The 21,536-nt window shown below is 40.9% G+C and overlaps 1 protein-coding gene across 4 annotated transcripts in view; it reads left to right on the top strand.

The window, feature by feature from the left end:
- The first annotated feature begins 7,402 nt into the window (after positions 1-7,402).
- SLC18B1 (solute carrier family 18 member B1) overlaps positions 7,403-21,536 on the top strand; it is a 27,931-nt gene continuing 13,797 nt past the window's right edge. The window contains exons 1-6 of one of the 4 annotated variants that reach the window (XM_032274746.1): positions 7,403-7,872; positions 9,061-9,200; positions 14,770-14,865; positions 15,204-15,277; positions 16,827-16,974; positions 20,583-20,739. In XM_032274746.1, the coding sequence (XP_032130637.1) occupies positions 7,830-7,872; positions 9,061-9,200; positions 14,770-14,865; positions 15,204-15,277; positions 16,827-16,974; positions 20,583-20,739 (658 nt within the window). In that variant the 5' untranslated portion in view covers positions 7,403-7,829. Of the gene's footprint in view, positions 7,873-9,060; positions 9,201-14,175; positions 14,257-14,769; positions 14,866-15,203; positions 15,278-16,826; positions 16,975-20,582; positions 20,740-21,536 lie in introns of those variants that run through there. The other 3 variants (XM_032274748.1, XM_032274747.1, XM_032274749.1) reach the window with 3 other exon arrangements.

Genomic DNA, 21,536 nt, shown 5'->3' on the forward strand with positions numbered 1-21,536 from the left:
ACTATTTCTAGGCACTTTCCCTGAGGTGTGTTAGTAAAGAGGACCCTGCAGCCAGGGGGTCAAATCTAGTTTCTAAATATAGTCGGAGTCGCTTGTGAACGGTTTGTTCATCCGTCTTTGGTTTTTAACGCTGGATTGTGCTCGGAATACACAGTCCCGCGCAAATCAGGATTCCTCAGGTGCATTTTCAACACCTACAGTGTGCCTGATGCACGGCCAGGACCTGGGTCTATACACATGAAATACTCAGTCTATGAGGAATCCAGCATTATTCTATCCCGGACTTGGCGGAGTTAGGAATGTAATCCTAAAAACCGCCAAACTCCAATTTTCTTCCAGGAAGCAACGTTATAAATTTGGAAGTGATTGGCCATCCCCCAGACCCCACTTCCAAAGCAAATGAACGAAACATTGCTGAATATGATCAATACTGCCTTTTGTTTTAATTTCCTCTCCTAAGTAGCCTCCAATCTAGTGAGCAATGATTAGGCGCTTGGCACGTGCCAGCGATGTGAATCCAGTGAGCAGCTATTTATTGCTAGACGCTTGAATGCAAAAAACAAAGATGGGTAACGCGGTAAGAACGCCACGCAGTTCACCAGAACGGAGACCTTGCTCGAATGTTAATAAACTGATAGAGTTCAGTTTAACATTTTCCTCTGCTTTCTGTTTCATTTTTAAAGCGTTGAAGCTGCTTCTCTGTCAGTAACTCGTGCAAATGTTTCTTGAGCTTTTGATTAAAAAACAACAAAAAACTTCGGGGTGTATAAAGATTAGGAATCATTTCTGCTGCCCTGCTTTTTTGTGTTGGGATTAAGATTTAAGACAAAAATCAGAATACCTCAGGGCCACAGGGAAGATGCAAAATTGCAGGGGGCTAGGGAGTGGGAATGTCGTGGAAAGGTAAGAGGACCTCAGGCTTCTGGCAGCGTTTGAAACAGGCTCAAAACAAAAACTAGGCCTGTCCTAGCACTTTGGGATATCGAGGTGGGCGAAGCACCTGAGGTCAGCAGTTCGAGACCAGCCTGGACAACGTGTTGAAACCCCGTCTCTACTAAAAATGCAAATACTAGCTGGGAGTGGTGGCGGGCATCTGTAATCCCAGCTACTCGGCAGGCTGAAGCAGAGAATTGCTTGAACCCGGAAGGCGGAGGTTACAGTGAGCCGAGCTTGCACCACTGCACTCCAGCCTGGGTGACAGAGCAAGACTCCGTCTCAAAAAAAAAAGAAAAAGCAAAAATTATTCAGGCGTAGTGGTGTGCACCTGTAATCCCAGCTACTCTGGAAGCTGAGGCAGGAGAATGGCTTGAACCCAGGAGATGGAGGTTTCAGTGAGCCAAGTTCCACCACTGCGCTCCAGCCTGGGAGACAGGTAAACCCTGTCTCCAAAACACAAAACAAAACAAAACAAAACAAAAAAAAACCCACTAAAGGATTCCAAATCAGTGAGCATGGAAGGAGAGGACAGTGTATTCTAAATGGATGAAAGTGTAAGGGCAAAAGCATGAAGGCCTCCTTGCCTTTTTTGGAGGTTATAATTAACACACTTGTATTTTTGAAAGAGAATGTGGCAAATAGTGTTTCAGCACATTTCTCATTATCTAAAGATAGTAAAGTTAATATGCCAAGCATATTAGATTTCTTCCCCCCAAAAAAAGTTTTTAAGGAAGAAGCAGGGAATTTGGGAAACCTAATTGAAAATAATCACTGCCAAACAGCATATTTATGTGGGGGGAAAATGATCAAGTGCCTTGTTAGCTAAAGCAGTTGTTCCAGTACCAACCAATTCAGACTTGGTTTGTCATTGAGCAGCTGCTAATCTGTTCTATTGACTCAGACATCGTGGATCTCCGCTTTAATATTTCACCGCACTAAATGTCTTTTCTCTCAGTCACAAACCTCCCTCCTTAGAGCTGGAGTTACATTTTTTTTAAAGTCCTAGTTATATAACCAGTTCTAACCCCAGAACGAAGTCAAAGGGCACACAGGTGGTATAGGAGTTTTTGTTTTGTTTTTTAAAGGGGTTCTTTAATATAGATTCTCCTAGTTCACTTTTTTTTCTGAGACAGAGTTTCGCTGTTGTTGCCCAGGCTACAGTGCAATGGCATGATCTTCTGCTCACTGCAACCTCTGCCTCCTGGGTTCAAGTGGTTCTCCTGCCTCAGCCTCCCAAGTAGTTGGGATTACAGGCTTGTGCCACCATGCCCAGCTAATTTTATATTTTTAGTAGAGATGGTTTTCTCCGTGTTGGTCAGGCTGGCCTCGAACTTCCGACCTCAGGTAAGCCGCCCGCCTTTCGCTCCCAAAGTGCTGGGATTAAAGGCATGAGCCACCAAGGCTGACCCTCCTAGTTCAGTATTTTTTATTTTTTTATTTTTTTTAAAGATGGGATTTCACCATGTTGGTCAGGCTGGTCTTGAACTCCCGACCTCAGGTGATCCGCCTGCCTTGGCCTCCAAAGTGCTTGGATTACAGGCATGAGCCACTACGCCCGGCAATAGTTCAGTTTTTTAAGGTTACCTCCTCTCAATTTCAGAAACTGAAAGGTGGGAGACAAGACTACATAGAGGTTAGTGGCTAGTCACTCTTATACCAGCAGAGTATAACACATCATGTGCACAAATATGAGTCTGACATACATATGAAAAATAAATGTATTTAAAGTTTGTTTTAGTAACAACACTGATAATAACAGGTAATTTGTTTCACTTTTTCTATATGCCAGGTAACGTGCTAAATTCTTTTCAGCTATATTTTCCCTTTATTGTTATAGCGACCCTATCTGTTTTGACGCTATCAGCCCTCTTTAATAGGTCAGGAAACCAAAGCTGAGGTAGTTGCCCAAGATCACACAGCTAATAAATGTGGAAGCTGATATTTAAGCTCAGCGGACTTCAAAGCCTGTGCTCCTAACCCTTTAGCCATTTGAATGATTGTCAGAATGTGGAAAGGAGGTCACTGAGAATTCAAGAACGACTCTTTACATTTCCGATTTGGCAAAAATACAACTGGTTCTATCCCACTGTGCTAAAAGCTATATAGATGGAAAAGGGAATATTGGTGTTAGATTGTTGCATTTGGATTTGGATTTACAAATTTGGATTTCTGAATTGTCTACGTGTAGATGTATAGTTTGCTAGGGCTGCCATAACGAAGTACCACAAACTGGGTGATTTAACCAACAGAAATCTATTATCTCATAGTGCTGAAGGCTGGAAGTCTGAAGTCAGTGTTGGCAGGGTTGTTTCCTTCTGAGGGTGCAAGGAAGAATCTGTTTCACGCCTCTTTCCTAGCTTCTGGAGGTTTGCTGGCAATCTTGGTGTTTTGTAACTTGTGTTCGCATAACTCCAATCTTTGCGTGATATTCTCCCTGTGTGCATGTCTGATTTTGTGTTTAAATTTTTCCTTTTGATAAGAGTATCAGCCATATTGGCTTAGGGACCCACCTGCTCCAGCATGACCTCATCTTAACTGATTACATCTACAAACCTATTCCAAATAAGGTCTTGTTCTGAGGTGGAAGGGGTTAGGATTTCAACATATGAATTTTAAGGGAACCCACAGTTCAACTCATAACAGGTGACTAAGAAGGAGGAGATATAGAGCGATCAAGTGAAAGAAAGCATCTATGAGATGAATTGAAAAAAACACTTGGAAGACCAGAGCTGGAGAGAAAAACCGAGCTGAGGCATAATAATGATTTCCTATCTTGGAGTGGTCAGGAGGACCCAGTGGTGCAGGGTTAAAATTCCAGCTTACTTTGTGACCTTTTGATGTATGGGGTCAAAAAAATACCAATAAAAATTCCACCATGTTGTTTGGAGAAAATGATATTTCTGTAGAAATTCAAAGTAGCTAAAATATTCAAACTATTCTTGAGAAAGAAGAACAAAGTTGGGGATTTTTTTACTGCTGACTTCAAAGACATCGGGTCTTGATATGCAATGGAAGCAAGTGAGTGGAAGAAGCTAGCAACACCTAAAATCTCTTCTGGTGAGAGTGGCAGCATTCTTGAGGAGTGGGGCCGATGTTCTAACTACAGCGTCTTACACCTGGCTCCAATGGTATCAGCAGCACAGGCTGCAAAGGTATGTCCAGCCAGATTCAGTGCCATGCATACAGGACTATTTAGGTGGTGTGAGTTTAGGCACTTAATCTCTAAGTGGTATGCATGATCCTCCTGATGATACTATGTGTTACCTAATAACCAATGATCAATTCATTTTCTGCTTAAATTAGCCAATGTTTCTTTCTTTTTAATTAGCAACAGGGACCCCTGACTGATAGAAATGCTAGGAAGAAAAAAAGGAAGGTGAAAGGGCAAAAGATGACTGGGGCTGTATTTGAATAAGGGGATAAGAATGAATTTCTTGGCCAGGTGTGGTGGCTCACGGCGGTAATCTCTGCACGTTGGGGGACCAGGACAGGTGGATCGCTTGAGTACAGGAGTTTGAGAGCAGCCCAGGCAACATGGTGAAACCTGGTCTCTATTATTAAATAAATAAATAAATAATAATAAAGAATGAATTTCTCTGAGGTGGCATTTACACAAAGACCGTATTACTCCATTTTAGTTTGTAAAGAAAAAAAATTCCACATGTGTATGTCTAAATGAACATATAAAACTATGAATAGATAATTCTGGTAGGCTGATAATGGCTTCCAAAGATCTCATCCTAATTTCTGAAGCCTGTAAATGTTACCGTATATGAAAAAAAGGGTCTGTGCAAATGTGACTAAATTGGAGAACTTGAGATGAGGAGATCATTCTGGATTATTCAGGCTGGCCCTAAAGTCCTTCAAAATATCCTTACGAGAGTAGCGCACAAAGATTACACATAGAAGAGAGGCACAGTGACCCCAGAGGCAGAGATCAGAGTGATGTGGCACAAAATGCCAGTACTCACTAGAAGCTTCAAGAGGCAAGACACAGACTCTTCCCTAGAGCCTCTAAGGGGACATGATCCAGCTGACACCTTGATTTTGGCTCAGGGACACTGATGTTGAACTTCTGACTTCCAGGACCTTGTTTTAAGCTACGAAGTCTGTGGTGATTTGTACAGCAGCCCCAGACAACTAACACAATAATATATTTGATTATAAAACTGATCATCTGAAGGGAGAAAGAGACACTCTTAGAAGAAGAGAGGAGGATAGGGATATGAATAGCCTTTATGTAAATTAAAAATAGATGGACACACAAGAACACAGATTTTTTGGGGGGGAACATAAAGAAAGTGATTTGCATTAAACATGCAAGAATGACTGTAAATGGGGAAAGGAATGAGAATGGAGACACAAGGAAATAGATGGCAACAGAAATGAAAAATTCAGTTGGCAAGATACAGTTGGCAAAAATTCAGATGGCAAGATACAGGTAGGTATACTTCCTGTAAGATGGAGGAAAAGAAAAAAAAAATAACTAGGTAGGAGTGGCAGCACACGCCTGTAGTCCCACCTACTCAGGAGGCTGAGGTGGGAGGCTCACTTGAGCCCAGGAGGTTGAGGCGGCAGTGAGTCATGATGGTGCCATGGTAGCTTCAGCAACAGAGTGAGACCAAAAAGAAAAAAAGAGAGAGAAGAAAAAGAGAAATAAGAAAAAAGGGCCAGTTTGGGTGACCCAACATCTACAATCCAGAAATAAAGCAAAAGAGGAAATGAATCATCAAAGAAATCATTCAAGAAAATTTCCCTCTACAGATTGATGTTAGATTTAAGAGAAAGCATAGAATTGAATGAGACTGGATAAGCTGTCAGAGGTTGGATCATAAATGTTTCATAAGGCTACTTTGGGGAACTTTTGCTAGAGTGGAACTTTCTGTTTAGAGTAGTTCTAAAGGTTCTCCTTACAACTCGCTCACTGGGGAATTTTTGCATAAACTCCAAGAACCAAGGTAACATCACTTCCTTGGGAAGTCATCCAGGACCCATTTGCCAAAGTAAGTGGTTCTTCCAATATGTTTCTATACAACTGATTGCATTATAGATTATTAATTAGTGTGAATTTTTTCTGCTAGATGGAGTGCTACTTGAGGGCAGAGTCTGGATGGGGCTCGTTCATCTTTAATTTCATAATGCCTGGCACAAAGTGGTAACTCATTCTTTTGTTTTGCTTTTTGTTTTGCTTTGGCTTCAAATCAAGAATTTCCCAGTCCTTAAACTTTATTTATTTATGTGAGATGGAGTTTCTGCTCTTTTGCCAGGCTGGAGTGAAGTGGCACAATTACAAACTTACTATCAGCCATCCCATATATTGGAACAGACCTTGTACAGTGGATCTGAGGCAGATTCTCAGTCAGTAAAGGCACACTCACACGATTCTTCATGATCTTGTCTCACTGCAACCTCTGCCTCCCAGGTTCAAGCAATTCTCCTGCTTCAGCCTCCCACGTAGCTGGGATTACAAGCGTGTGTCACCAGGCCCAGATAATTTTTTTGTATTTTTAGTAGAGACAGGGTTTCACCATGTTGGCCAGGCTGATCTCAAACTCCTGATCTCAGGTGATCCACCCACCTTAGCCTCCCAAAGTGCTGGAATTACAGATGTGAGCCGCCGTGCCCAGGCAGTCTTCAAGCTTTAACACTTCCCAAATAGTAAATAAGGTGAAAATAAGTGAAACCTATTTTTCTTGTGCAAGAAAACTGTGAGTGTGAGAGTAAGTTAGCAGCCATCATGTTCATGTCCTAGGTACTAACACCTTATCGCCAATGCTCACAGCTGCCCAACAAAATAAACATTATAATCCCAGTTGTACAGATGGAGAAACTGACCTTGTCATCTGAAGTTACACACAGCCAGTAAAGCGCCCTGGCTTGGAACCCTGACACCTGCCTCCAGAGGTCGCACTCCTAGCCATTTCACCATGCTTCCTCAATATTCACTAGTATTCTTGCAAATATTTTTCGACCCCAGCTGCTTCACATAGGTTAATTCATTTTCAGTTCACTAGTGTCAGGTTTCAATAATTACGAACTCTACCGCATTTACTCACTGTGAAAAATAATTCATTCTTCCAAAGGTCCTGAATAAACCTAATTTTCAGCTGGGTGCCTTGGCTCACGCCTGTAATCCCAGCACTTTGGGAGACCGAGGCAGGTGGATCACAAGGTCAGGAGTTCGAAATCCAGCCTGGCAAATGTGGTGAAACCCCCTCTCTACTAAAAATACAAAAATTAGTCAGGCGTGGTGGCGGGCGTCTGCAATACCAGCTCCTTGAGATGCTGAGGCAGGAGAATCGCTTGAACTCGGGAGGCGGAGGTTGCAGTGAACTGAGACTGGGTCACTGCACTCCAGCCTGGCGGACAACAGAGAGACTCCATCTCAAATTAATAAATAAAAATAAACCTAATTTTCTAATTCACTTTTGTGTCTTTCAGTTGAGGTACTCCCTACCTTTTCTGTGTCTAAAGAGCTTCCTTTCTTTCTTTTAATAGGAATAAATTGAACTAATTTTAAGATAGAGGGGAGTCCAACTGTATGGAATATAGACTTATCTTTTTTCACTCTCTCACATACAGAATGAAAAAGGACAGCATGATACAGCAGCTGAGGTGGTGGATTAAGAAAATGGGGCGGGGGGAGCCTTGCTCCACCCGCGCCCCGCCCCCGGCCTGCCTCCCGAGGACTCAGAGTCCTGGAAGGTTTTGCAGAGCTCCGGGCAGAGCTCTCGGCAGGGCGGGCGAATCGCTCGCTGCCCGCAGGGAGTCGGGAATGCCAGGGCCCAGCTGAGCAGCGCCGCCCACCGGAGTGCCAGTGGATCATTGGAAATCGAATCCAAGGAAGTGACTTGAACCCGGGAGCTGGGGGCACCAGAGTCCACCTACGGGGCATGGATGCGCCGGCTGACCTCGAGGGCCCACGCGCACCAGGAGGTGACCATGAATCGCGTGAACTGGGAGCGCGGCGGCGGCGGCTTCGGGCCTGTCTCTTTAGGAACGATTGAATTGCTTTTAGCTTGATTCGTTTCCAAGAGATTGGAAAAGCCTGGGTCCTGAGCATGGGGTTGGGGCCAGCGTTTACTTTTCTCTCTGAAGGGTGTAAAGTTCCAGCACTGGATATGTGTCGTGATTTCTAATGATTTTCTAACCTATACCTCTGCTTTTAAGTACTGTGTGCTTAATGCATTCAAATAAGCATGCCATTAGGCAAATGTAAAACGTTACCTTTCAAGTACTGTTGTTGCCCTTCTTTTTTAACTTTCTCTCATTTCCCTTTCTCATCTAGTACAAACATTTTACAAAGAATAGTAAGACTTCCTCATGTTGCACAGATTTTTTTTTCTTTTCTGGGCTGCAAAGGCAACCTCTGAAAAACAGAGGAAACCGGATATATTTTTCCTAAGTTTTTCCTTAAAACAATTTAATTTATAAATGGCTGATAGATTTGCTTGGATATTTGAAACTCTGAGTAATTGACTTCATGTCTTTAAATGGCAATTTAGCCCTGGAAATAAGTGTTAAATTAACTGATGCAAAAGACAAGTAATTAATGTAAAAAATATTGATTTATGAATTTGTGGGACTTGTTTATCCAGAAGCATACCATTGTAAGTATTCATTCACCAGCTGAATGATTTAGCTTGTTTTCTCCTACTTACACTTCATTTGACTTCAATGCTGCCTTAGAAATCTTATTAACATTACATGCTTGAAACATTGAGTTTCACGTAGCATATGATGCTAGTAAGTTGAGAAAATAAGGACACTATGCTTCAGAGAGCATCACCCTTTGGAGATCACCCTGCCACCTTATCCTTTTTGAAGGGTTATTAAATACCAGAGAAGCAGACTTAAAGGTGAAGGCAAAAGATCAGATGGCTTGATGATTTCTGCATTGAAATTCTAACAGAGAATGGTATGTAAATGAAAGCAGTATGTTTTCAAAACTGCAGTAATGTACAAGGATTATGTTCCATTTGATCAAATGTGCCATATTCATAATAGCCCTAAGTTCCGTAAATGATATCTTCAGAGTGCAACATATGTGCACAGAAATCACATTTGTGTACTTTGATCAGCACTGTCAATTATATGGCTAACTGCAGCATGTTTGCATTCAAGGTGATGACCCTGCAGGAAGTGCAGGAGAGACTCCCAGGTGGCTTTCCAGAGAACAGGTTTTTGTACTGATAGCGGCAGCTTCGGTGAACTTAGGTTCCATGATGTGCGAGTCTATACTTGGACCCTTTTTCCCCAAGGAGGTAAGACATTTTCAAATCTTTAGGAGCTCTATTTTTTTAAAAGCCTTTTAAATTATTTCATTTTTTAGTATGTAAAATGTAAAAATCTGCATATAGCACAGATGATGTATAGAAATCCAGCCCCTAGAATACTTTTTATGGAATGCTTGATACCCAGAAAAAAAATCTAGTCAGAAAGAACATCTTCTTGGGAGGTAATTCACCTAAAAGTAGTTGATCTTCTGAGAATTTCATGCTTACCATGCAGTCTGATTAATCTTTATTTGGTTTCTGCAACTGAAAAAAAGGAGTGCACTGAATAACTGAGATTCAAATGTTACTGCAATAGGTCTGTGTAAAGACACAAACTATTTCTGGGAGGTTTTATCCACATTTAAAATTAGGAAGTTTTGATTCCCCAGATCCTCCACCCTCCCACCGCACCCCCCCACCCCCGCTTGTTTTTGTTTTGAGAAATGGTTTCACTCTTGTTGCCCAGGCTGGAGTGCGATGGTGTGGTCTTGGCTCCATCACTGCAATGGAGTGCAATGGTGTGGTCTGCCTCTCTGGTTCAAGTGAATCTCCTGCCTTAGCCTCCCAAGTAGCTGGCATTACAGGCACACGCCACCACGCCAGGATAATTTTTGTATTTTTAGTAGAGCCAGGGGTTTGTCATGTTGACCTGGCTGGCCTCGAACTTCTGACCTCAGGTCATCTGCCCACCTCAGTCTCCCAAAGTGCTGGGATTACAGGCATGAGCCACCCAGCTTAACCCCACAATATCCCCTCTTTTGACTTGAATTTCTTAAGGACTGTAGCAGCAATGTTTATGCAAGGGAGGAATTCTGATTAATATGGCCTGTTCCTTGTAGTCCTAGCCTTTTGTATGGTGTTAGGGTTTATAGATAATGACACACATTCAAAGAGAATAATCCCTAGTGAGTCCAACTGGATTCCTGATGTCAATAGGATATAGTATGAAATGAATGTGACTGGTTTGGAGTGCAGACAATATGTCCATGTGTTTTATTTTGTGCTTTTTGCCAAATCCTTGGCTCACAGTGCAGTGGCAACTTCTTAGTCCTCAAACTGGAGTTAAAACATGTAGTCCTTCATTCCGAGTGCTACCAAAGAAGATAAAGTGGCTTCTCTGCTAAAGGAACAATATTGCCATGTACCCATACAGTGCCCTCTGGCTTTTAGTACACGTTCCTCCCATTTATCCATTTGATCCCTGTGACAACCTCATACAGCAGGTAGAATTGTGAGAATCTCGGCATGTTGCAAATGAGGAAACAGTCTCAGAAGCTGTGACTTGTCCATTTCAGTTCTGTTAACTAGAGGTTTAATGAGTTCCTACTCTAGAGCAGGCTAAGCGTGGGATGTATTAAGGTAGAATTCAAAAATCGGGGAAATGGCTCTCTCTTGTTTGCCCATTGGGAGTGAAAAAATATGGGGAAAAAAGTTTCCAATGATTTGGATATCCTTTAAGAAAAGGATGTCCAGAATGTTACATGACTGTTTTTTTTTCTTTTTCTTTTTTTAATTATCATTCTCTTCTGGCTTCCTTCTATCCATGCTAATGTTATGAGACCCTAAAAGGAAGAATGGTTAATTCTGCAGATAGGAGAAGACAGAGTGGTACTTTCAGGATAAATCCAAGGTGGGACTTTTTTTTTTTTTTTTTTTTTTTGAGACAGGGTTTCACAGTCACTGAGGCTGGAAGTACAGTGACATGATCAGGGTTCACTGCTGCCTCAACCCCAGGCTCAAGAGATCCTTTCACCTCAGCCCCCTGAGGAGCTGGGACACAGGCACGTGCCACCAAACCTAGCTGTTTTTTTCTATCTTTAGTAGAGGTGGGGTTTCACCATGTTGCTCAGGCTGACCTTGAACTACTGAGCTCAAGTGATCCGCCTACCTCAGCCTCTCAAAGTGCTGAGATTACAGGCATGAGCCACTGGACCTGGCCTAAGGTGGGTCCTAAGAGATGGTAATTCTTACGGTGAACAATAGAGGTGGAGGTGTTCTAGGTACGGTCACAGGAAGACCAGAGTGAATGGCATGTGTCTGGGGAACAGCAGACAGCTTCTTGATGTGGCATGGGCCTGGGGTGAAATGAGTTCTAATAGGAGACTGGATTGGAGGGGGCAGGGCTGAGACAGGAAGGAAGGGCACTTGCATACATACCAAGGACTTAGTGGGCAATCATCAGAGGTGTTTGAGCAAGACAGACCAGTCTGGCCAGACTTGGGTTTTGTAAGTAATAATAATAATAGGAGCCTGTGGAATTGAGATGGAGAAGAATGGGAGTGAATCAACCAGTGAGAAGGGCATTTCCTAGCTCAGCTGGAACTCAGTGAACGCAACCAATGTTAGTTTTCTCTAAATGAATAGCACAAAGGAAAACCAGGCTGTGGGTGTGTGCTTTTTAAGTTTTTGATTGAGGTTTTTGCTTATAGGAAATGTTCACTAAAGAAAAAAGTCAAGCTTTTAAAGAATTAAAGTTCATTTTATTCAAAAGTCTTTCTGAGGACTACAGGCTGAGTATTTAAGTTCACAGTTTGTCTTCAGGTAGTGGAGATTCAGTATGTGCAAGGTCACATCAAAATTTGAGTATAAGAGTACATCAGGTTATAGATTTCTAATGTACCTTTGGTTTTAGTTTGTAAAAGCGTAATCACAACCTGTTAGATGCCATCTTATGTGTAGGAAGAGGCAAGGCTAGGGCATTTATCATTTAATGTAATAGCTTAGGCAAGAGATGTGGGGGTCATGTGCTTTATCCTGTTCTGTCTTCAACTCATCCGTCCCAAGAGCTGCATGTTGTCACAGAGTCAGGGGCTTTGGGACATTATGCTGGCAAGCAGAAATGAGCAAAATGTGGCTTCTAACATTTGCTACTTTGTCTCGCCTTGCAGAGGGAAGGCCTTTCTTAAATTCTAGTGTGGGATTCCTACTTCTATTCATCATTTTTCTTGCAAGGCTCATCCTTTATCAGACGACTAGAAATTGCTTTATTTATTTATCTATTTATTTATTTATTTATTTATTTATTTATTTATTTATTGAGACAGAGTCTCGCTCTGACCGAGGCTGGAGTGCAGTGGCATCATCTCAGCTCACTGCAATCTCTGCCTCCTGGGTTCAAGCGATTCTCTCGCCTCAGTCTCTCAAATAGCTGGGATTACAGGCACGCGTCACCACACCTGGCCAATTTTTTTTGTATTTTTAGTAGAGATGGGGTTTCACCATACGGGCCAGGCTGGTCTTGAATTCCTGACCTCAGGTGATCCACCTGCCTTGGCCTCCCAAATTATTGGGATTACAAGCGTGAGCCACTGCGCCTGTCCCAGAAATTGCTTTTAATAGCTGTTTTTGCTTTCCTAATGTGAAGCAGGATCCATGTTTCAAAAATGGCATTCATCTATGTGGTTCTAGCATATCCTGTGTCAGCGTTTCATTTCCACAGTGAATATGGGAACATGCACACGATGGAAACTGTAGTGGTGCATGACCCCGTAACCTTTGCAAGTCCCTGTCCCCATCTATAAATGGGACCAGCTAAAAATACATCCTTTATTTAATTGTTGTTAGATGTCATGTAAAGCAGCACTTAATAGAGATTCTGGCTCATAATAAGGGTCTAATAAGTATTCATTTCTATGGCCATTATAGGTTTTCTGCTGGATTCTAAATTAAACACTTATCAGAACTACCAAGCAAAGAACATTGATAATATAACTTGACTAATGAATGCTCTTTTTTTTTTTTTTTTTTTTTTTTTTAATACGGGTTTTCACCGTGTTGGTCAGGCTGGTCTTGAATTCCCGACCTCAGGTGATCCGCCCGCCTTGACCTCCAAAGTGCTTGGATTACAGACGTGAGCCACCACGCCTGGCCATGCATGCTCTTCTTATGCCTTAATTGACTCCTTTCACAGTCCCTTATCTTTGAGGAACCTGACCTGTGTGTAGTAGAAATGTAGACCTCGTGTTCCAGTCAACATACGGCATAATCATTTGTTACAGTGCCATTAAAGGTGTTTTAATGAGATCGCTCTTGTACCCACACCATTATTTCCTGTGGTTATTAGTACATGGAAGGGGAATGGCTAGTTATGAAGCCCAAGAATTATGGACTTAAATCTTGCCCAAGCAATTACTGTGGAGCTATGGGCCCATCGTCCCTGCCCTCACCCACCATCAAGTGCTTAGGGACATTTCTGAGGACTTTCCTAGAGTAAAAGAGAGGCACTTCCTAAAATTTAGCTTAGAACAATAAAGTTCACTTATCTGGCTTCCTGTGGTATGATGCGATGAGGAATGTAGAGTTTGTTTAAAGAGGTCTAGTCTGACATGGAAAAAATGTCCTTGAAAAAGACAAAGATTGAATGACGATAGTATCTTTAGGTGAGAAGGGATGGAGAAAATTTTTATCTTAAACTGTAGTTAGAGAGAAAAGGTAAAGAAAGGCAATCATGGTTGTAGAGAAGGGATGTTGAAGAGTGCAAAGGTGTGTGTGCAGGTGTCCATTTCTGTATTGATTATGAAATTGTTGTGAAAATCTGAAGCTCTGCCAAAAGAATGGACCTAAAGCGGATTTTTCTGACCATAAGTATTCACTGCTGGTACAATGCCTCATATGTACAAGATGGTCAGTATATGACTGATGACAGTTCAGGCTTGCAGTTTGTAGTATGTTAAGTTGCCAGCCCTATCTTAAAGAAATTAAACTCATATTTTGATTCCTTAAATTCCTATAGCTGGAACCTGATATGGATCTGCCATAGTTCCAGGACTTGATGAAGTTTCTTAAACTTTCTATTTTTATACGTGAATGTAGTTGTGTATCACAGTGGTAGCACTTGAAATTCAAAAGAAGTAGATTTAGGATAAATAATATAGGTTGCAAATTTTAGGAGCTCACTGATAGAATAGGCTATACACATTAGTAACTATAACTGATGGATGATAAACTACCTTGGCTGTTTCAGGAGAATGTAGCATGTCAGGGGAGCATCTTTCACCTGTGTTGTTGATGACAGGAAGGAAAACTGTCTTCTCCAAACTGTCAGGTAATTGATATTACTGTCAGAAACAGAGACCTAGACTGATTGAGCCTTGATCTGACCCATGTGCCAACTCATAGAACTTCCTATCCTTGAATTTGTAGACTGGCAAGTGTTTTTTGTTTGTTTCCTGTAACTAAATGTGATACCCCAAAGGAAGTGTGTCCAAATCAGCTGTTTCCTCAGTCCTGTTACTATGCAGTAGAGCCCAAATTTCATTATCCAAGACTTTTTTGTGTTTGTTTATATTCTCTGATTCTGACTTTTGCAGCTAAAGCTAACAATTCTCTATAGGATAGGTGAGTGAATTATTTTCATGTCAGAGACTATGGTTTACTATATAAACTATTAATAGTTTCCCTTCCTTCCCCACCCCATTTATTTGAAAAGAATAATCTTTTTGAAATTGATATACAGATAAAGTGCACAAGAAGATGAAGCTCTGATCTTATATTGCCATTTTTTCATATTAATGCTCATTTTTTTTTCAAACTCGGTTTCTATTTCTATTCTTTAAAGGCTGAGAAGAAGGGAGTCAGCAATACGATTATCGGGATGATCTTTGGATGTTTTGCTTTGTCCGAGTTGCTGGCATCCTTGGTATTTGGAAACTATGTAAGCATAAAGTTCATATGTACATCTTAATTTTTAAAAATTGCATGGTGAATTATTTTCATTTACTAGTCTAGAATTTGCATTGATACAGAATAGCCATCTTTGTAGTTTTATAAATTGTAACACTGTTAACAGTTCCTTCCTCAGAATTGATTGATTTTTAACTCTTTCCATGTTTGTAAGCAATGTGTGCTGTCACTCTGTTAAAGAATTATTATAACGTATTAACTGTACATGTCTTCCCCCATCCTGTATTTTCCAATACAGTGGATTTGTTTATATTAATAGAGACTTGTAGAAGTCATAAATTGACCACTCTGCTTTGACATTTATTATAGCTTGTACAAATTGGAGCAAAATTTATGTTTGTAGCTGGAATGTTTGTCTCAGGAGGAGTTACAATTCTCTTTGGGTGAGTCATTTTCTGATTATATTTGGAAGCCTGAACAGATTTTTTACTCTATCTTCAGCTTAAAATGTTAAAGGCTCTTTAAGTCAATGGTTCCATTATTGTTTGTCGAATGCATAGCATGTGATAATGACAGGAGTTGAGAGAGTAGAGAACGGGGATAAATGGCACTGATTTTAAGGAAACAGGCCTCTGGGGGATCTCCATGATGCTTGCTACTGAACCTCTTCATTAGGACTCCTGTGATTGCGAGTGACAGAAACTTAACTCACTTTTCTGAGTCATGGAAACTTACTAGCTTCAGTAAAAAACTGAATTTCTTCAACGAAGTCAACTCAAAAAATATCAGAATACAGATTTGAAACAACGTCATGAGAAACGTTTCTTCTTGTGATTTGAACAAGCCCTCCCCTTTAGGTGGCAAGACGGCCCCTAGCAGCTTCAGTAGAAAGTGCCAGTTTCCTAACAGTACCTATTAGAGTCACAGAATGAACCCTCACTGGCCTGATCTTTGCTGATGGTGGTGGTGGTGGGGGATGTTCTGATTGGCCAGGCCGGGTCACATGCTCAGTTCAGCGCGTGGCATATAACAGAATGGTTTCCCCCATTGCTACTTCCAGAAAAAGAAAAAACGAATGCCAGAGGCAAAAGAGATGTGAAAGTTCTTAAGCTTAGAGTTCTTAAACTAGCAGCGCAGTGCCAAATAATATGTAAGAGCTTATATCAGTACATGGGGAACATAGAGGAATAACAGTATAGTAAGATTATAATGAAATAAACTCAAGAAAACTTAAATGGGGTTAAAAAATTTTTGGAGGAGTCTTTTATTTTCTTTCTTTATTCCTTTTTTTTTTTTTTTTGAAGATTTGAGTCCTTCCTCAGGAGAGACCTGAAACTGAGCTCTTTTTTCTGTTTAGGTCTTGTCAGAGTGATTCTACATGTTTTTTTTTTGTTTGTTTGTTTTGTTTTTTTGTTTTTTTTTTGAGATGGAGTCTCGCTCTATTGCCTAGGCTGGAGTGCAATGGCATAATCTCGGCTCACTGAAATCTCTGCCTGCCAGGTTCAAGTGACTCTCCTGCTTCAGCCTCCCAAGTAACTGGGATTACAGGTGCTCGCCACCATGCCCAACTAGTTTTTATATATTTTAGTAGAGATGGGATTTCGCCATGTTGGCCAGGCTGGTCTTGAACTCCTGACCTCAGGGGATCCTGGCCTGCCTCAGCCTCCCAAAGTGCTGGAATTACAGGTGTGAGCCACCACATCCAAATGATTCTACATATTCTAAAAAGGTCTATTTAGTACTATCATCTGGGGGACCAGTATATCGGCAGAAAAGGGCGACTAAGCTGTCATTATGACTCAAATTGTTACCAAAAAGAGAAAAAGGGGAATTTCCTCCTACTGAAAATCTAACAAAGCAACTGTTTTAAAAAAAGTCATATTGTAAAGTGATTTATTCTCATAACTATGGGTGATATACTACCCTTTTTGGTGAGTACAGTTAAAAAGGAAAACCAGCTTGACATTTGAGAATTGTCTTATTCCTTTTTAGTGTATTGGACCGAGTTCCAGATGGACCAGTATTTATTGCTATGTGTTTTCTAGTGAGAATAATAGATGCAGTTAGCTTTGCTGCAGCAATAACTGCATCTTCCTCTATCCTGGCAAAGGCTTTTCCAAATAACGTGGCTACAGTATTGGTATGTATTTAGTAAGTATTTCCTACTTCCCTTTGAGTGTAAAACAAAATATTTGCTTGCCTTTCCAAGTTAAAGCTGAGGTCCATTCTTCTATACTTGTATTTCTCTACTCCCTGTATTATTACTGCCTTTCACCCTGAGTTCAACTGGCGGGAAGCCTGTCAATAAATGTACCATTAGTGTTACTTAGGTGCTCTTCCTGGTTTTGGAATTCCTGAATGGGCAGTTTGACTGGTAAGTGTGGTCCAAATCAGTTGTTCTTTTTACCCCTTAAAAAAAAAAAAAAAAAAAAAACTTAGGCTGGACGGGTGGCTCAGGCCTCTTATCCCAGCATTTTGGGAGGCTGAGGTGGCTGGATCACCTGAGGTCAGGAGTTCGAGACCAGCCTGATAGACATGGAGAAACCCCATCTCCACCAAAAAGACAAAATTAGCCAGGCGTTGTGGCACATGCCTGTAATCCCAGCTACTTGGGAGGCTGAGGCAGGAGAATCGCTTGAGCCCAAGAGGCGGGGGTTGTGGTGAGCCGAGGTTGCACCATTGCACTCCAGCCTGGGCATCAAGAGTGAAACTCCATCTCCAAAGCAAAAACAGAAAATCTCCTTGGTAGTGTTTTGCTATCTCCCTGTAGCCTAGATTGTGGCCGAGCTGCCTGAAGCATTCCTCTGCTTTAGAAAAGAGTTACCCCTAGTGGCAAAATAATCAGTTTATACTAGAGTCCTACCTTGGCTTACCCCAGATTAATGCAGGGGATCTTAGAAATCATCTTGAAGTGCTTAAGTGCTTCTGTGCTGTCTGTCTGAGGATAGACAGAATGCTTTTGCATTTTGACATAAACATCCAGATCCTGGTGGCATCATATTGACATATGTTTTTGTGTACTGCCTAGGTGCTTACAGGCCTAGTATTAGTGACATATCAGATTCCCATCCCATCTCTAGGCAGCTGTCTCTCTGACACCCGAGAAGGCTTTCCCATCATAGCACTGTCTGTCTGGGCCCATGCACTTCTGAAAGACTCATATTATAGTCTGCATGGCACCCTTATAGCATATCATTGTTCTCTAGACTTCAGAGTCTAATCAACTTAGTACCAAGGACTCCCTCATTTTCTCATTTAATACTGCAGTTTGAAAATTTGCACTGTCAGATAAACCCTTTGCTGTGTAAATAGTTCTTCCTACTTTTTATTAAGCATTTGTGTATATAGCTGGATAGGTTCAAGTTTTATTGCCATTTGGCAGATATACCACTTACATTTCCAGGCAATATATTTCTCAGAAAGGGCTCAGAACACTAGTCTGTTGATATACTCTGTAAGATAAGGGTTTATGGCTAAGCAGGTTTGGAGAGTGTTATATGGTGTCCTGTAACCTAGGAGATGTCCAGTTCACATTAATATCTTAAGGCTTTGAAAATCCTGGAGTAGGGGTACTTTATTTAATGTTCCACAGCTCACTTCAACTTCTTTAAATGTGGAACCACATTTTTTTTTCTTTTCTTTTCTTTTTTATTTTTTTTCTGTAGAGACAGGGTCTTGCAGACCTGTCTGTTGCCCAGGCTGGTCTTCAACTCCTGGCCTCAAGCAGTCCTCCCACTTTGGCCTCCCAAGGTGGCTGGGATTATAAGTGTGAGCCACCATGCCTGGCTGGAGCTATTTTTTTCAAACAAGACTTTTGATATTTTAAAGAGCTGGTTTTCTGTGGAACACTCTGGAAAATGCTACCTAATAAGTTCATGTGATAATTATAACAGTCCACTGGATTTTCTAATCAGCAAGAAACATCCGTGTTGCTAGGGCAAGTTTCTGTAAAAAATTGCAGCCAACAGCTAACAAACTAACATGGTAATTGATCCGGATGACCTTATTGTGATTAAAGAATTTCAATGTTCTTTATGAAGTGTTGAAAGTTATGAATGGAACACTTTTGTATACTCTATGAGGTCTGAGGATATAAGGTTGCAAGCCACAGATCTCTGTTTAAGGTCCCTAGAAACTAGATTGATTTAAAATGTTGGCAATTTCTATAGTGGTAAACCCTTTTTCCCATAGCATTGTTTTGTTTAACTTTAAACAAAATAATTTTATATGGTACAAAATTCGAAAGTTATGGGAGGCAGCGTAGAATATAGTAAATATATTCTACTTATAACTGTTGCTTAGCCTTTGTATAACACCAGTTGTGCGGGTGCCCAGCGCTCCATCCCCTTAGGGAAGGCAACAGATAGTGGAGGTTTCTTCCAGAGAAATTCCACATATATGCATGTACACACACACACACACACACACACACACACACACACACAGATCGTGATTTCCCTCCTCCTTTTTTCTTTTCCTTTCTTTTCTTGGACAGGAATATTGAGGTATCTCTCTTTTCTCTTTCTTTTTTTTGAAACGGAGTCTCGCTCTGTCGCCCAGGCTGGAGTGCAGTGGTGCAATCTTGGCTCACTGGAACCTCCACCTCCTGGATTCAAGCAATTCTCCTGCCTCAGCTTCCAGAGTAGCTGAGACTACAGGCATGTGCCACCACACCTGGCTAATCTTTTGTATTTTTAGTAGAGACGGGGTTTCACCATATTAGCCAGGATGCTCTTGATCTCCTGACCTTGTGATCTGCCTGCCTCAGCCTCCCTAAGTGCTGGGATTACAGGCGTGAGCCACTGCGCCGGCCTCCCTCTTTTTTTTTCTTTACACAAATGGTAGCATACCATAGGTACCATTCAGCACCTCACTGGTTACACCAACAATGAAATCATCTTGGAGATCTTCCTGTACCTACACATAAGGAGCTTTCTTACTCTTTACTTTTCTTACTGGCTGTATGGCATTTCACTGCGTGGATATAACCAATTTACTTACATCATTGATGAATATTTAGATTATTTTCATCTTTTGCTGTTGCAAAACTGCACTATAGTGCATAAGCTTGTATACATACCATGTCACATCTGCATGTCTATACTTGTATGTTAAATTCTTAGAAGTGGAATTCTGGATCGTAAGGTATATGGATATTGATAGATTTGCCGATTTGCCAAATTCCCTACTGATGTTCACTCACCAGCATAGAGTATTAAATAGGAGATAGGTGAAAACTGGTATCTTGTGGTTTAAATTTGTTCATTTCTTTTAAGAAGTGAGGATGAACTTCTAAAAGATCTTTGTGTTTCACTTTATGTGTCAACCATTTATTTATAGCATTTGCTCATTTTTCTATGGGTTGTTTATCTTTTCCTTACTGTAGCACTTGTGATATATTTGGCAAATTAGTTCTTTGTCATTTTTTTCTCTGTTCTTCATTTATCTTTTGATTTTTTTTGTGCGTCATTTTTCGTATTTTCATGTAATCAGATTTATCAGTCTTTTCTATCTTCTACGTTTTATGTCATAATTAGAATACCTTCCCTACCATAAGAATTTTCTTAATTCCTTATTTTATTTTTCTAATATTTTTATAATTTCAGTATGTGCATTTAAACTTTGGGTCCACCTTGGAAAAGTGTGTATGTAAATTATGAAGAAGATAGAAATTTTTTTTAGATAGTACCTTGTTAATTCTTCAAATGAAATATATGAACTGATTTTTTTTGTTTTTCTCATTTTAAGGGAAGTCTTGAGACTTTTTCTGGACTGGGACTAATACTAGGTCCTCCTGTAGGTGGCTTTTTGTATCAATCCTTTGGCTATGAAGTGCCCTTTATTGTTCTGGGATGCATAGTTTTGCTGATGGTACCACTCAATATGTATATTTTACCCAATTATGGTAAGTCCACGCTTATCTTCATTTTAAGAACCTTAAATATATGTTTATACCTTTGTAAGACACCAGTTTACCAGATAATGTTTTATTTTATATAATCAAAAATAGCTTTTAAAAATAAATGATTCTTTTTTCAGTAATATAGGCAATTAGTTTATATGAATTTCTGTAAATTGCAAATTCTTTCCAAACTTTAAAGCTAGCAAATATTTAATTTCTGACCATAAACCGTTACCATATGCCATGTCTACCAGAGTTCTTCTTGGACTGAACTAAATACCAAAACAGGAAGTTTCTATGGGCCACACATGGCCCAGTCTTCCTAGAATGCTATGAGCTAGAAGAACAATGCCCATCTGTCTTTCCCAGTGGCCCTTGCAGCTGTCCTCACAGTGTAGCTCAGATGCAAGGATGTAGATTCCGATGTTTTCATTTAGCAGTGCTTTAAAAAATTATAAACTGGGCCAGGCATGGTGGCTCATGCCCGTAATCACAGCACTTTGGGATGCCAAGGCTGACAGATCGCTTGAAGCCAGGAGCTCGAGACCAGCCTGGCCAACATGGTGAAACCCTGTGGCCTACTCAAAATATAAAAATTAGCTGGGGCCGGGTGCAGTGGCTCAAGCCTGTAATCCCAGCACTTTGGGAGGCCGAGGCGGGTGGATCACGAGGTCAAGAGATTGAGACCATCCTGGTCAACATGGTGAAACCCCATCTCTACTAAAAATACAAAAAATCAGCGGGGCATGGTGACGCATGCCTGTAATCCCAGCTACTCAGGAGGCTGAGGCAGGAGAATT

The sequence above is a fragment of the Sapajus apella genome, unplaced genomic scaffold (genome assembly GCF_009761245.1).
Source record: "Sapajus apella isolate SASKATOON/1434 unplaced genomic scaffold, GSC_monkey_1.0 scaffold6, whole genome shotgun sequence".
Classification (NCBI taxonomy): domain Eukaryota; kingdom Metazoa; phylum Chordata; class Mammalia; order Primates; family Cebidae; genus Sapajus; species Sapajus apella.